Source organism: Monodon monoceros, unplaced genomic scaffold (genome assembly GCF_005190385.1).
Source record: "Monodon monoceros isolate NGI ecotype Baffin Bay Population unplaced genomic scaffold, NGI_Narwhal_1 Super_Scaffold_18, whole genome shotgun sequence".
Lineage (NCBI taxonomy): Eukaryota > Metazoa > Chordata > Mammalia > Artiodactyla > Monodontidae > Monodon > Monodon monoceros.
In genome coordinates this window covers 162,409,589-162,426,001 of record NW_021703774.1, presented here as the reverse complement: position 1 = coordinate 162,426,001, position 16,413 = coordinate 162,409,589, and the positions used below count along the sequence as shown (strand labels likewise).

At 52.7% G+C, this 16,413-nt stretch overlaps 1 protein-coding gene across 1 annotated transcript in view; it reads right to left on the bottom strand.

The window, feature by feature from the left end:
- MYOM3 (myomesin 3) overlaps positions 1-16,413 on the bottom strand; it is a 46,348-nt gene that overhangs the window by 8,694 nt on the left and 21,241 nt on the right. The window contains exons 16-28 of the mRNA XM_029227179.1: positions 14,401-14,522; positions 13,816-14,003; positions 13,454-13,580; positions 12,146-12,324; positions 9,013-9,127; positions 7,956-8,112; positions 7,144-7,253; positions 5,553-5,597; positions 4,722-4,858; positions 3,232-3,376; positions 3,035-3,094; positions 2,578-2,645; positions 1,391-1,501 (exon numbers count right to left, since the gene is read on the bottom strand). Coding sequence (XP_029083012.1) covers positions 1,391-1,501; positions 2,578-2,645; positions 3,035-3,094; positions 3,232-3,376; positions 4,722-4,858; positions 5,553-5,597; positions 7,144-7,253; positions 7,956-8,112; positions 9,013-9,127; positions 12,146-12,324; positions 13,454-13,580; positions 13,816-14,003; positions 14,401-14,522 — 1,564 coding nt within the window. The remainder of the gene's footprint in view (positions 1-1,390; positions 1,502-2,577; positions 2,646-3,034; positions 3,095-3,231; positions 3,377-4,721; positions 4,859-5,552; positions 5,598-7,143; positions 7,254-7,955; positions 8,113-9,012; positions 9,128-12,145; positions 12,325-13,453; positions 13,581-13,815; positions 14,004-14,400; positions 14,523-16,413) is intronic.

Here is a 16,413-nt window from a genome sequence, read left to right as displayed (position 1 = left end):
CACCAGTGCTGCCCTGTTTCCCGGGGGCCCTGGATAGAGGGACCTCTCTGCATCTCTCAGAAGGAAGTGTGCTTTCTTTTGCTCAGGACAAGGGGGTCCTTACTGGCACACGCTTGTAACACCAAGTGAAGCCCAGGTCAACACTCAGCAAAGCAAGAACTTGGGTCATGCTTTGAAAGCAAGGTCAGAAGTCCACTGTGCCCTCTCATTACACAGCATCTCCTCCAGGGGCTGCGGGGGTGGGAGCATGATATCTGCCTCCCTGTCCCCTCAAAGGGCCCCTCTCACCCCAACCATCTCTACATAGTGTGCTTTGAGGCAGGATTCAAGGCAGAAGCATCTCTTAACTGGGGTATCAAAGGGCTGAAAACCCCAACAGTCTTCTCCCCAGCCAAATTCCGGTGACAGTGATTGGAGAAACTTCCAGCCCCACTCTCAAGCTTTGTATCTTGGTATTTCAACCCTCTGAGCCTCAGTTTACTCATCTGTAAAATGGTGGCATAATCCTTGCCCTGGCTACATACTGTAGTTGCTGTGAGGATCAAGGGAGATAACTCTTCGGAAGCCAGAAATTTCTGGACCAATAGGCTGGATGATTATGACAAGACTCAGTAGCTATTAAGCACCTAGTTGATGCCAAGCCCTGTGTGAAGAGTTTGCACTGTGATGACAAAGGCCAACTTGCCATCGTCTTGGCCAGGATTTGGGAGAGGACCCTGAAATCATTATTTCCTTCCTAGTCTGCAAACCTGCGTCTGCCTCTGTCCTCCTTGGCACACGGTGGGGCCACAGAAATCAGGGACAAGGCAGAAAAACATTGAATATTTAAGAAAAAGCCTTGCATTTCTACCTTAACCAGGTCACGCCCCTCCAAGGGCCACGGGGAGGTCGTGGGTGGGAGAAGTGAGCTCCAGGCCCTGTTTTGCTCTGCCCAGACCTGCCTCACACGGAGACCGAGACCGTCTTCCTGTCCTGAATCTCAGGCTGCGGGGGCAGGAAGGAATCTCTGAGAGAGCATCCCTCTGACCCGCTCGTGTAACAGATGAAAACTGAGGTCAGAGAAGGACAGTGACTTGCCCAGGGCCATGCAGTCAGCGGCAGGGCCAGGACTGGAATCCAACTAAAAGGAAAAATCAGTATTACTGAGCCTGTCTTTATTTAAAGTTTTGGTATTGTTTTCCCTCAAGGTCTTTGTTTTGGGGCATGAATTTTGATTCTTAAAAATATTGCATGAAATATTATTTATCTTGAGTACTGAGCCTTTCAGCGCTTCCTGAAAGTTTGTGCATGAGGTCAGTGCCTCACTTGCCTCACCCTGGTCCTGACTCCCTGCCCAGTGCTCCTGGCACTGCCTGGAGGCTGTGAGCCCTGAAGTCAGAGCTGCACTTACCTCTTCCATACAGAGAAGCCCTGCTCCAGTCTGCGGGTCGTACTGACCATGTGGGAACTCTTTCTTCTGGAAGAACCACTGGAAGCGGGTTTCTTTCTTGGTGTTGGTCACCTGAGGAAGGTGGGGAGTGAGGAGACTCCTTCAGGCTTTCTCTTTTAAGTGAAGACTCAGTTCATCAGAACCTATTTTTTTTTTTTTTTACAAACACGACTCCCCCCCACCCCCAGGCTAAATCTCATCCAAACCCTTCCTCACACCATATGTCTCCTCTGATGGTTTCTGGACTCGGGACTTGTGCTAACGCTATTCCCTCTGCTTCTTGATCCCTTTCCTACCCTACTTTTTCTTGTAAATGCCTGTGTCACCTCCTCCAGGAAGCCTTCCTTTATGCACCCCAGAGTGTGCCCCATCTTGAGTAATCAATTTCCTGCATGTCTCCATCACAGCAGGAGCTATGCTGTTTTCGCCAGGATCTTGCTTTGGACTGTGGGATCTCACAGGCCTAAGGAGACCACTTCTTCACCCTTGTATGCCCAGTGTTTGCAGAGTGTGTTACACAGAGCAGGTACTTAGGTTTGCTGAATGGATAGGCTTCTGGGAGTGCGCCCTTCCCTCCCCTGCCCTCCCCCAGTTATCTAAAAGGCTGCAGGGTGCTGAGAAACAACACCCGCTTTGAAGTCAGGCACATCCGGTTAAAACCTGGGCTCTAGACCCGGCCTGTTACCATGTAGTCTTCCGCTAGTTCCCCACTTGGTTTTTCATCCTAAAGTGGGGATTGTAACACCGCTCTCACAGATGATCGTGAGGCAGATGAAATAAAATAATGCTCTGAAGTGCTGAGAACAGTGTCTGGCAGGGCTACTAACAGACACAGGGACTACCGCTCAACGTATAGAGCCCTCACCTGCCCCCAGACCCCCGACCCCCAGAACCCCTCCCAGAGCAGCTGGGAGTTCTAACTCAAGGCTGACTCAGCGCACTAATTCACACTAACTCTGCTCCCTGGGCTTTTGTTTTCCAGTTAAATGCAAAATCCCTGGGGCTACTTCCTCCGCTTGGGATCACACCAGCACAGGGTGTGGAGTTGCAGGGAGTGGGGCAAAAGACAGCCACGGGGCTTGGGGACAACCACAGGTCTTGCCCCACGGGGCCTGGGGGCAGGGCTGGAGGCGGGGGCGGGGCTTTGCCTTGCACATCAGCAGCACTTGGCAGTCCTCGGTGACCTTCCACTGCAAAGGCTCCTCGAAATACGGACCTATGAAGGCAAAACAGCACGCCCAGCGGTCAGAGCGCCGGGCTCGGCCCGGGCGCCACCTGGTGGCGAGATAGGGGAAGGTAGCTGGGGAGGGGCACCTAATGACTACTGGCCCCTCGGATTCTGGGATTCCGCCCCCACGAGGGAGGGGACTGGGGTGAGGCATCTGGGAGGCATCTAGGGTGCAAAGTTTAGGGCGCGCACTCTCAGGGTTGGGCAAGTGCTGTCTCGTTCTGGCACAGGGACAGCACTAGATCAAATGGCAGTGGCCCTCCCTCGGGGGGTCCAGCAGGCGGAGGGATCTATTAATCCACTGGCCCAGCGGTTCCCCGGTGCTGTCTGCTGACCTGCTGGCCGAGGTGTTTGAACTTCGCCCCAGCAGTTCTTACCCTGCTTTCTCTTCCAGTCTCTTCTCTTAGCATCTGCCTCCCTTAAAAGTTTGTCGAACTCTGTGAACACAGAGGGGGGAACGGGTGTGAACCAGAAGGAGCGCAGGTCCAGAGGAGGGCCAGGATGGATAGAGACGCCCAGGCTGAGAGCTGAGGCCGGGGGCATGGGGCAGGGCGGGGGGCAGGGCACAGCTGACCGTCATCCACCAGAGCCAGGGTGATCTGGTTCTTGGCTTTTCCGTCTTGGAGCTGAGCAGTATACGACCCTTTGTCGTCCTCAGTCAAGTTTTGGATGATAACTTCCACCAGGCCCTTCTCTCGGACAAAATTGATTTTGCGGTTCTGGGGAGAACAAAACCCGAAAGTCTTTCTGCCCTTTTCCAGTCCCAGGGAATTTGTGCTGTGGGGTGCAAATCGGGGCGTGGTTGGACTTGGGGGTAATAAATGCAGAGTTAGAAGCCTTCAGAGACTGGGGAGGGGGCCCAAGTTACCCCTCTCCTGTGTATAGACTGGGCTTTTCCCACACCCGGCCCCTGAGAATACCCTGGGGCCCGGCAGACACTGGAAAGAGTCTTACGTGCTTGTATCAGTTGCAATTAATAATAATCCCCAACCTCCTACTGTGCCATGTTTTTTGGTTATTTTCTACTTCTTTTGCAATTTAATATAAAAAAAATTCCCCATAAAACTATAAAGGATAATATAAAAAAGCCTGTGTACCTGCTACCCAGAATTAGCACTTATTTACTTTTTGTCACATTCTAACAGTTTTCAAACGTTTTATTTTCCGCATTTAGGGTGTATGTATGATTTGAGAGAATCGTCTAGTTTGATTTTTCTATAGCGGCACCTGCTAGTATCAGCACTGTGGACCGAGGGTCCAGACTTTGTTACCCTGCCTCTACCATGAGCCCAGGTCACGCTTAATCTCTGTGCAGAACTTTCTAATCTATTTTTTTTCCAATTCCTCCTCCTGATTCTGGGGCAACCAACCCCATTGTACCGATGCAGAAACGGAGGCACAGAGAGGTGAAGAGACCTGCCCAAGGGCACACAACCCACAGGAGATGAATATGAGTCTTCTGACATCTAGCCCTGAGCTCTTCCTCCTCTGTCAGAACCAGCTCCCCTCTTTATAACACATATTTTTTGATGGTCATCTGGAGATGGAATTCACAAATAAGATCTTCTCATGATTGAATCTCTCATGAGAGATTGTACTCATGTACATCCTCATGAGTACAAGAAGAACAGGAAAATGAATGAAAGAGCATAGGTAATATGGCTAATAGAATAAAAACTCTCTATTCAGTGTATATTAACACTGCAAAAAAAATTCTTTGTGTTTATATCTCAGAGTTAGGGTCTAGGCTTGGATAATTATAAGCATGAATGTAGGTTTTTCACCTTACAAATGTTTGACAGGACAGTGAAGAATTGTGGGAGGCATGGGAAGTTCTTTGTGGGAGTGTTCCTTGCCTTGGCAAGTGTCTAGCATCCCTACCACCCACCCCCCAGGTAATAAAATCCAGGTGTCCTCACCCCCCACCCTATCACTGTGACAGCCAAAGCTGGTGGCCGTTTCTGAAAAGTCTGCTAGGGGGAGGTGCAGCCAGTGGAGACTACTGCCTGTGAGACCGCCTCCTGGGCCAGGAACCTCACTTAGGGATTCTGAGCCCCCAATTACCGGTGAGCTGAAGATTTCCTGCTCGTTGAAGATTAGATGCAGCTCAGCGGCTGGAGACAACTTTTCTACTTCCAGCCAAAGCCGCACCTCTCCTTGCTCGAGGATGTCAACGTTCCAGCCGGAGATCAGCTTGATCACTGGGAGGCAGAGGACAGGAAAGGGTGGGCAGGGAACACTTCTCCCCTCCCCCCTCCCGACAGCCCCACTTTGAGCACACTGTGGGCATTTAATGTGCAAAATGTTTCAGAGTCTGACGCAGACATGACTGGGGTGAGGGGCTGGGGAGGGTTTCCCACATTCAGTCCCCCTAGATTGAATTCATCTCAGGGAATTCATCCTCTTCCCACAGCTTTGAGGTCGTGCTTCTCACCCTGGCTGGACACTGGATCCCCAAGGACTTTCAAAAACACCAGTGTCTGGCTCCAGACCCAGAGGTTCTGATTTGTTTGGGGTGTGGCCTGGGCATTGGGATTTTGAAAAGCTCCGGGGGTGATTCCAATATGCACCCAAATTTGCGACCCCTGCGCCAGGGCCTGCAAAAGCTACTCCTGGCCAATGGAGGGAAGCAGGGGTTTAGATGACCCACAATCCAAGAAGAAAAAACCAGCCACTCTGCCCTCCCTTGCATCCCATGTGCTCTCTGCTGGCCGCTCTGTTCCCTTCATGGACTGAGGACTCCCTGGGTCTCTGACCTTCCAGCCCCAAGACATCCCCATCCTTTGCCCCCCCCCCCCCCCGGCTAGTTTCTGGCTCTTGGCTGACTCAGCCCTGCTCAGAACACCCCGGTGGGCCTGGCGGGACTGCCCAAGGCTGCTGGCTTGGACCACTTACCTGGGTTTCTAATCTCATGGCTCAGCTTCTTCAGCCTGTTCAGCTCTGGGACAGGGAGGAGCAAGGAAGAAACCAAAGAGAATGACATACCCGGGCCAGTGGGGCTTGTGGAAGCCGTCCTAGAGTCCACACTGGGTGAAAGTCCCGAGAGACTCGGCTTGGGGTCACTTGGCTACTGAGGGGTTGATGATGACCACTGTGGGCCTTGGCTCTGGGGCACTGAGGGGGCTGCGGGGGCTGCCGCAGGCCACCCTGAGGTTGCTTATTCTCCTGTCCTTCAAGACCTGATCAAGTGCCACCTCCCCAGAGAAGCACCTACTGTGTGCCAGGCTCTGCGTGATCTCAGCCGTCCTCACACCATGCTGTGGGGTGAGCATTACTGTCTGTCTCCTGAGGCCCCTTGTTAACCCACTGAGCCATACTGTCCCAGCATCTGAGGGTCTGTTCTCCCCACTGAGCCATACTGTCATAGTATCTGAGGGTCTGTTCTCCCCCACTGAGCCATACTGTCCTAGTATCTGAGGGTCTGCTCTCTCCACTGAGCATTTCAGTCTGCATGTGTCTAGGGCAGGTCAGCAGAGTGCTGTCTCACTGCTAACTGCTTCTTTGTGTTAGGTTTGTCTCTTCTGCTAAGCTGAGCTCTGGACCTGCATGGTATCTGGCACACAGTATGTGCTCAATAAATACGTGTTGCATGAATGAATTGGCAGGGGCAGGGCTCATATCTCATTTCCTCTTATAAGCTCCAGAGTCCTTAGCATGATGAGTCTGGACACATGGCAAGCATCCAGTCCAAAAAAAAAAGCAAACCCCATTACTTTTGTGGACGGCTTTAGTTTGCATGGAATCATCTAAGTATATCTGCATAACAACATTGTTTCACTTAGGACGGCAGGGATTATAATCCCCCTTTACAGATGAGGAAACTGAGGCCCAGAGAGGTGTCATGACTTATCCAAGGTCAAGCAGCCAGGAAATTGTGGAACTGGAATTGCACTCTGGACCTGCCAGGCTTCTGCTTCCTGACAAAATCAAAGGGCCTCCAGTGCAATCATCAGGCAGGACAATGGGCTGTCCCAGTTGCTATGGAGACAGCAGAGGGTGAGTCTCATAGATGACCGCTGAGGCCCGGCATCCCCTCTCTGGTTTACCACAGTCCCCACTGCTCCCTTTTGCCATCCTCATTCCTCAGACCGACTGCCATTTGCAGTTTATCATTCTACTTATGCTGTTGTTTTTCTTAGGCTACGGAAGGAAGTGAAATAATTCACTGGTACCTTTGCTTTTTATCAAAAGTAGATAAAGTAAAGAGAGAGACAGGAAGAGTGTGAACTCCATCAGGCAGGGACTTCTGCCTGTCGAGTTCACTGATGTAATTCAGTGCCTAGGACAGTCTCTGGCATATGGTCGGTGCTCAGCAGACACTTATTCACTGGCTGACTGACTGAATGGGTGAGTGAGGGCCTACTTCCCTGGAAATCTCTGCTTTACTCATTTTTATTGCTTCTTGCTGGCCTCTGGGGTACTTGTGCTTGGGACTCCGTGTCTGGGTCGTCTCTCTGGGGAGGTGGCAGTGGAACAGGGGCATCACCTTCCTCCGTCAGCGTGTGGCTTGCTGAGATTTCTTCGTCAGCATCGGTGACCACCACCGAGTAGGTGCCCAAATCCTCGAGGCCAGGTTCTTTCAGGATGATCTTGGACCTGCAGAGACAGGAGGGCAGAGGCTCTGAGAGGGGCCGTGTGCCCTGGAGGCCTGGGAGCTGGGGAGTCTCGGTCGGCTTTGCAAGCCCTGCACCCCAGCCCAGACTCCGGCCAAGCCAGTAAGCAGGGGTGGCAGCCTCCTTACACCTCTTTGGGGTCCCCCGCCCAAGGCACGTCTGGCCTGCCACCTTCAATGGTCCTCACTAGCCAGGCTCTCTGGAACAGTCTTCATACTGGCCACATCCCCCAGGCCTGCCTCTCTCCACAGGGCTCAAGTCATCAGCTTTGTCTCCTGCTGGACAGGGCCAAGGCCAGAGCTGCTGGGGGTGGAGGAGGGAGACCTGGGGGCACTTGACATCCTAACCCCTCTTTTACTAATGAGGAAGCTGACCCCAGAGAACTTGCAAGAGCAAGTCGCTGGCACTCAGGCTAGAAACCAAGTCCTGAGCGTCTCCTCGGAGGCACACACATTCCTTACAGAAAAAGGATCTGCAAATGAAGGGCACCGTTTCACCGTCTCCAAGGCACTCTCCCTCACTTCTCCCCAGGTGGCAGTCAGCATCCTTCATGAGAGACCAAGCAGTCCTCTCAAGCTCGTTATCTGGGGGTCCGGCCGGATGGTCTCACCCACGAGCTTCTGCCCACTCGTCCGACAACGTCTGGGACCTGTGGACGAGTCGTGCTGCCCCTCCCCTCACTTACTTGTTAACTTCCTCCTCGACCTTGACCCTCTGTGGGTCCGGCGGGCCCTTGTAGTCCTTGGACCACTGAAACTCCGAGGAGTCGGGGGCCTCGGGGGCTTCGAAAGCCATGTAGATAAAGCCCTCACCATCTACACCAACCTCGATCTCCCGAGCATCTGAGGGCAGGATCCAATGGAGGGCAACAGACATTTAGAAACAATAAACCGGGTCAGCTCCCTCCCCTGCTTAACCCCTCCAGTGGCTGCCCGTTGCTCTTGAATAAAATAAGAAACCCCAGACTCCTTGCTGTGGCCTCCAAGGCCTCGTATAATCAGGCTCCTTCTCAGCTCAAATGTCACCTCCTCAGACTACTGAGGCTAAAGTAAAGCCCACCCCACCCTATCACCCTGTTTCACTTCCTTTATAGCACTTATCACTGACTTTTTCATCATTTACTTGTTTACTGTCCATACGTCCTGCCCCTCCCCCCACCAGCGCAGGGACCTTGCTTTCTCATCACTGCCATGTCCCCAGTGCAGTGTGGGTGTCACCAAATACTTGCTGAATGAATGAATAATTAAAAGAATGGAAAAGAACACACTTTATAGTGAGGAGAGCTGAGTGATTCCATCGGATACTAGCTGCGTGACCTGGTCATTTAACTTCTCTGAGCTACAATGAAATCAGTTCTAAAGTGGGGACAGTGACGGCTCCCTCAGGGGCTTATTGGTGTAAGGACCCAGCGCAGCATCTGGCGTATGTGGTAGGAGCGGACCTCGGGAGCCGTGACTGCAAGGCAGGCAAAGCCACACGGCATATCTGAAATACAGTTGGCTGTTCTTTTAGATATCCACGGAGAGTTGTATGAGTTTAAGAATGTGGCATGTAAAGGATGGAAGACCCATCACATGGAAGGAAACCATATGTTCAAATCTTGGGATCCCACAGAAATAAACGAGAGTGTGGACGGGAGAGAAACAGGCAGGAAGGAATGAGGGGCAGGAAGGTGTGGCGGGGTGAGGGCCCAGCAGGTTCTGTCCTCCTGCTGCAGACAAGCGCCCTCCCCCTGCCCCTACCTGGCTTGTCCTCCAGGAGTATGGGGTCGGTGGGCATGGACGGCTGCCCTGGGCCCGCTGAATTCACAGCCTGTACATGGAACACGTAGGTCTTCCCCGGCTGTAAGTCAGAAATCTGGGGGAAGGGAGGGGGCAAGAGTGAGCACCGAGGATGGCAAAGACCCACCCTTCCTGCAGCCCTGGCCACGGGCTGCAGGGGACCCCCAGGAGGGCCAGGCTGCCCTGGGGTGGGGGGCAGGCTAGGGGCACATTGCTCTCCTGAGTTCCAGCTTCAGGTGAGCCTCTCCCCTGAGGTTACCTCCCACGCTTGTGATGCCTGGAACTCCACCTGCTCGGCGCCCCCGGCCTCTCCTCCATCTGCCTCCCTAGAAAGAAGCTTGGTGATCGTCGTCTTTGACATCGTTTTCTTGAGCCCTACACATCTAATCACCGAAGTTCCCATTTTATTTCCCTAACGTTTCTTGAATGTGGCCTGGGTGTCCCAGCCACGCCTCTGACTGCAGCTTTATTTCTTCTCTCCTGGATTAGTCCAGCAGTTTCCTAAATGGCGCCTCTGCCTCTAGACCCTTCTTCCCGGTCTATCTTTCCCTCTGCCAGTGTTTCCAAGATGGCAGTCTGAGTACACTTAACTCTTTCAGTGGCCTTCAGGGTAAAGTTCAGATTTCGAGGCTTGGTACCTAAAGCCTTCCTCATCCGTCCATCCTCAGCCTCCTGTCCTCTTCTCCGCGCCCCCTTCACTCCCTGACTCCTCAGGGTTCCCCATGCATCACGTCGCTTCACGCCTCCCTGCCTTTGCCCTTGCTGAGCCCTCTGCCTGGAACGCCCTCCCCTTCTCTTGGTCTAACACCGACAGCTCACCCTTGGCCACTCAGCTTGGCCAGATGGGACGAGGCCGGGAGAGGCCTCTTACCTTCCTCCTTGGAGCTCCCAGAATCCCTCAGACCCTCCTTGATTGTACGACACACAGTATTGTAATTGCCTGTTCCCTAAGGACTGTGACTGTAGCTTTTTACATCTACAATCTAGTTCCAGATCTGGCACTAAGTAGGTGTCCAGAAGTGTTGAGTGAATGACTGAGTGAGTGAATGCTGGCCAACCACCCACATGCAGAAACGGTGCCAAGTCACCGAGGCTCCCCCACCCTGGGCCAGCCTGCCTGAGGAGCAGAGGGACCATCCATCTTGCGTGGCTCTCTCAGGCCAGCTGTGCAGCACTGGCCGACTCTACTGTAGGGAGCCGGGCCCCGTGGGGGTGGAAACTGCACATCTTAGAGCATTCCATGGGCTGAAGCTTGCTCTTCTTCATTTGGTCTTTCTTTAAATAAATTTATTTATTTATTTTGGCTGTGTTGGGTCTTCGTTTCTGTGTGAGGGCTTTCTCTAGTTGCAGCGAGCAGGGGCCACCCTTCATCACAGTGCGCGGGCCTCTCACTGGCGTGGCCTCTGTTGTTGTGGAGCACAGGCTCCAGACGCGCAGGCTCAGTAATTGTGGCTCACGGGCTTAGTTACTCCGCGGCATGTGGGATCTTCCCGGACCAGGGCTCGAGCCCGTGTGCCCTGCATTGGCAGGCAGATTCTCAACCACTGCGCCACCAGGAAAGCCCTTCTTCATTTGGTCTTAGATAGCCTTAATGTTATTGTTTCAAAAGGAAATATTTTTATTTTTTTCTGATTATGAAAGAAATTCATGTTTGTTGGAGGAAATGTTAAAGCAATAGAAAAGAATATAAAATGAAGGGGTAACCTCTCCTGGCAGCTCCATTCCCAGAGATGACCAGAATTGACAATTTTGTAAAAATCCATTTAGACTCGCAAATGCACGTAAACCATGCAGAAACGTGACATGTGCCATATTCTGCTTGTTAGTATCTTCTTTCCACATTGTTTTGGGCCTCTCAAGCCTGCTTTCTTTCCTCTTGGTGCTAACAGAGTGCTAACGTGTGGTCTTGAAACCCACACACCCTCCTGCCTGCTGGTGAAAGATGCCTCAGGAAAATGAGGTGGAGAAGATACTCCCTCTCTCCCAAGAGCTGCAGAAGATAAAACCTAATACACATCACAGAACTTTCCTTACAAACTTTCCTTAAACAAAGAAGGCCTGTGAGACATGCTGGCTTCAGAGATGGACGCTGTGAAGTCTGTGATCCTGATGGATTGTCTGTTAGTAATTTGTGTCTGCTAAGAATGCTTCAATGGACACCTTTGTTTTCTGACATGACAAATATGTGTGAGTTGTCTTTGTCATGCCAGGAGAGCATTGTTTGCGCTTTCCCTTCTACACGAGTGCAAGTGAAAACAACCACCACAGGTGAATAAAACCAATGATTCTGCTAGATTTCTTATTTATCCAAAGAGTTTAGAGTTTGCTTCTCATTTAAATGAAGAAACGCATATATGCCTCTATGTTCATTAATATACAGTATGATATACATGTTCTAAATGTTATCTAACATATAAATATCCTGCTCTGTATTGTGCTTTTTTTTTCTTAGCCACATATGGTGGATATGTTTGTAGGTCACAACATACACGTAGCTCTACCTCATTCTTTTTTTTAATTTTTGAATTTAAATTTTTTATTTTTTTAGCTCTACCTCATTCTTTATGTTATTGCCACTCCTTCAGCTACTGTAGCCTTTACACTCCCTGACACTGAGCCCACATTAAGGATACACTGTGGTTTATTTAAGCAAACCCCCTACTGATGGACATTTAAGTTGTTTCCAAATTTTGCCTTTATAAACAACGCTACAACAAGCATCACTGTCCTTAGGTCTTTGCACACTTGACTAATTATTTCTCTACAGTTCAATCCTAGAGGCAGAATTCCTAGCTCCAGGGATGTGCATATCCAAATGCTAATATACCTTGCTGATTATAAGTGAGGTTTTAGGGAGGAGTCTGCACAGCATGGAGCAGGTTAAGACCAACCACCGGCCAGACCTACTACCCACTCGCTGTGTGACCCTGGCTAAGCCACTCCCCCTCTCTGGTCCTCTGCTGCCATTAAGTGAGGGCAGTGATCTCTGAGGGTCGTTCCAGCTTTGGTGTTCTGTAGTCCTGCCATATCCTGTGGCAGGGGAGGCTTAGGGCGGGCCCATCCTTCATCAGAGGATGAAGGGGCAGGGACTCACCCTCAGGTGGGTGCCAGAGATGGGGTCTGGAGTGACCGGCTTCCATTGCTCAGAGCCTTCCTCCTGGACACTCAAGCAGTAGCCTATGACTGGTCCGGCCCCTTGGTACAGTGGGGGCTCCCACGTCAGCATCAGGGAGGTGGCCCGTACTTCAAACGCCCGCACGCCATACGGGGGTCCTGTGGGAAGACAGGGTAGAGAAGGAGATGGATATCCAAATGGCCAGCCAGCCAGTCGGGCAGTGGGCGGGTGGCAAGTCAGCAAGCTTGTCAATCTTTCAGTCCCAGCCAGGCCTGGAAGTGCCTGCTCTGGACATGGTGGGGACCTGGCCGGCCTTGGCTCATGGCAAAGCTTGGTCTGTGTCTGAACTAGAGTTAACTCTTCAAAGTGTGCTCAGTATTACTTCCTCTGGGAAACATCCTTGACCCTCCCCATCCCTGTCCCAAACAGCATTATTTAATCTTTCTAATCTCTTTGCTATTTCAGGGTTTAATGTAGAAGCTCAGGCTGTGGACTCCAGAGTCAGATCACTGGGGTTCATGTCCCAGCGAACACCCTTTTTCAGGCTATGGGGACTCTGGGCAAGTTACTTAGCCTCTATGTTCCTGTCTCCTCATCGGTAAAATGGGGATAATACTAGTTCTTATAAAATAGTGCTGTCGTGAGCATTAATGACATAACTTAAGCAAAGCGTCAATACATAGTAAGTACCCAACAAATGGCAGCTGTTTATAACTGTCGTTGTCTAAAGCATCACGCGTAGTGATTATCTGCCATTCAGGTAAAGGTTTTGTGCAGAAAACAGAACTGAGCTGAACAGAATGATGGAAGGTTGTCATCCTTCCTTCCTAAGGGGGAGATGAAGGGCTAGTTTGTGAGAAGGCTGATGGTGCTGCGGGAGTGGTGCAGAGGGGGACCAACCTGCCCTGTTTGTCCAGGATTGGGACACAGGACTTGCGGTGGTAATACTGGGAAAGTCCTGGGCAAACTGGGACGAGTTGGTCACCTAGCAGTGTGCCTTTGGGGTTTGAGATTGGTCTGTGTTGAGAATCGAGCTCAGATGGGGTGTTGAGCTAGAGGATAATTTGGATGGGGGTACAGGGCCAGTCAATGGCCAAGGTCAGGGCTCTTGACTTGGCAGAGTTAAGACTGTGTCAGAGGTTACAGGGGGCAGGGGTCTGGGGTTTGGGACCAACAGAGCAAGCTTGAATGCACAGTGAGCCCGGCGGTAGCGGTCATCTTGTTTGTTAGTTTGGGGGAGGGGAGGGGAGGGCAGGTGCTGGGCTTTGGCGCCTCCCAGACGCTCACCTGGCTGAGGCATCGTCCATGTTTTGCACTCAAACAGGCTGCTGGGTGCCGACAGCTCTCCGACACCAGCCCAGTTTACTGCCCGGGCACGGAACTCATAGAAGTGGCCTTCGTGAAGGTCACTGACCTTGAAGAGCAAAAGCACAGACTGTGAAGGCTTGAGGCTGGGGAGGCAGGGGATGAGGTTCACAGCAGGAGGTCTATAAGAGCTTCCCGTGAGACTGGTCTGCACTTGACAATCAGCTGGATTATCGAGGCACCAAACCTGAGGCCTCTCTCAGCCTCAGGACCTCCAACCCTGACCCCCACTCTCCACCCACACAAATCAGGACACCAGGCCAGTGGCCGCATTCCAGCCTCACCTTGCACGTCTGGGTGGGGATGGGCTGCTGGTTGACCGAGTGCCAGTCCGGTTGCTCTGAGTCGTGTTGGTCCAGGAAGTAGCCCAGGATCTTGCCCCCTCCACGCCGCTTAGGGGGTTTCCACCCAATGACCATATAATTTTCCCCACAGTTCAGGAGGGCGAAGTCATATGGAACAGATGGTGTAGCTACGGGGAGGCAAGGGGGTGAGGGCCACTGCTCCCGAGGGGCGGCCGGACTGGGTGGTGGGGCCCGAGGGAGGCAGCGAGCCTCCCCCAGTGGGTGCCCACCCTGCTCTGGGGCACGGACTTAGCCAGTAGCATCCACTGGTAATGCTGACTCAGCTACGTGCAGGGCACCTGGGCCTCCGAGCTGGTCAGACTTCACCCCATGGCCTCAGGCCATTGCTACTTCCCCCCCAAAGGAAGGGGTGGTCGGGGTCAGCACCAGATCCCCTGAGAAGGCTTCTGCCCCATGGCCTCTGGAGCTGGACCCTCCAAGAGGTGGTCGATAAGCCCCCTGCTCTCTGCTCAGCCCAGGTCTGTCCCCAGAGGTGTGCAGGCTGCACCTGCCCCTTGGACTTACCCAGAGCCTGCTTGACCTTGACAGGTTCGGTGGCGGCTGAGCTCTCCCCAACTCCAGCCTCGCTGACTGACCTGATACAAAACTCATACTCCTTCCCTGTCCTCAGCCCAGGAACTGTAAACCTGGGAGAGAAATGTACAGCCTTCAGGAAAGGCCAAACCAGCAGCATGGAGACATTCCTGAACTTTCTAGAACAACCTTGTGGGGATAAGTGGCCACCAGTGTGGTAGGATTTGAGGCCTCAGTTCTTGCCTAAAGACCTTGCCCCTGCCCCCAGAGTGATGCCTGCCCCCTGGAGGATGAGGTCCTTAAGGTTTTAAAGGATGTAGCTTCCAGAGCCCATCATTAAGGTGCCAATACGCTGGGAAAGTTACCAGTTGAAGGCCCAGGTAGCCAACCCCTAAACTGAGCAACCTGGTACATCTCTAGGACTTTGGGCCTCGTCCTGGAAACATAACAAATGGCTCTTCTTATCTGTACGGATGCTGTGACTAAAGCACAGAGTCCTTTTAAAGACCTCTGAATTATCAGCCAGAGACATACAAGGACACTCTGGCTTACAGAAAAATGTCCTCCCATCCTGTCTCTTCTTTTTTTTTTTTGCGGTACGCGGGCCTCTCACTGCTGCGGCCTCTCCCGCTGCAGAGCACAGGCTCCGGACGCGCAGGCTTAGTGGCCATGGCTCACGGGCCCAGCCGCTCCACGGCATGTGCGATCTTCCCGGACTGGGGCACGAACCCGTGTCCCCTGCATCGGCAGGCGGACTCTCAACCACTGCACCACCAGGGAAGCCCCTGTCTCTTCTTGATAAGATCCAAACTGTGAACCTCTTTTTTCCCTTTTCACTTATCAACATTTTCCTGTAGCAAATCTTCTTCTACAGGGAGCTTCCCTTGGCCAGTTGACCCCGAGGAGTTGAATGTTGGAATGTCAGAGGGGCCTTTATGGATCAAACCATTCAGTTTCTTCATTTTACAGGTAGGGAAGGGCTTCCCCAGAAGGAATGGGGTGAGCCAAGAGCACACAGCCAGTTAGGAACAACCTGGACCGAGCCCGGGTCTCCCGAATCCCAGCGCAGCGCCTGCCCGTTCAGTATTCATTCATTCAGGTCTTTTTTGAGCATCTCCTGTGAGCCAGGTTCTGAGGAGCTCATGGAATAGTGGTGGACCAGACCCTACCTCCCAGCTGAGCTCCCTTCACACCATCACCCCAGGCAGCACTGCTGGGCAGCAGTGTTTAGCCTCTTTCCAGCCCTGACACATGTAACCGATGACATGCACACATGTGATGTACCAGAGGATCACGCCACGCCCCCTGTCCTCCCCTTCAGGGGCGGACATCTGAATGCAAGTCAGGGGAGTGATGTCATCCTAGGGATAACCTGGACTCCGAGCTCATTTGTCCAAAACCCAATTAATTATTCTCCAACTGGAGAACTTTAGCAGTGACAAAGCATGAGTGACCGTGAGGCACCGTGTGCCAGAGGGGCACCAGGTCCTGTCCCCTTTTCTGGGTGAGATAATCTTGGGGCTCGCAGCCCAGGGTGAGGGGAGCCCACAGGTGTGCTCAGGGCCCAGCCGGTCGTCTGATGGAAAGGGAAGGGGGGGGTGGGTGTCACCACCCGAGCCCCTGCCCCCGCAGAGCCTCAAAACGGAGAGAAGTCATGAGTCCAGAAACCTCGAGGGTTCTGCCTGCGAGGACCGGGACCACCGAGTGAGGAGGGAGACTCAGAGGGGAGTGGGAGTGGCATAGGCAAGAGCACAGGAGTCTGGGCCGAGGTTCAGAGAGGGCGAGTCTCTGTGCAGGGGTGCCCGGCGAGTGAGGGGTGGGTGTGGAGCCTGAACCCCAGCCGCCCTGGCTGCAGTCTCTGCCTCTCTGTCTCTAAGCTCCTGGAAAGACAAGACCTAGGCAGTCACCACTACCTGCAAACAGCACGCTCCTAGTGAGCGTTGCCACAAAAGAGGCTGTCTGGGCCAAGTACACTTACTAGCTAGGTGAGCTTTGGCAAACTCC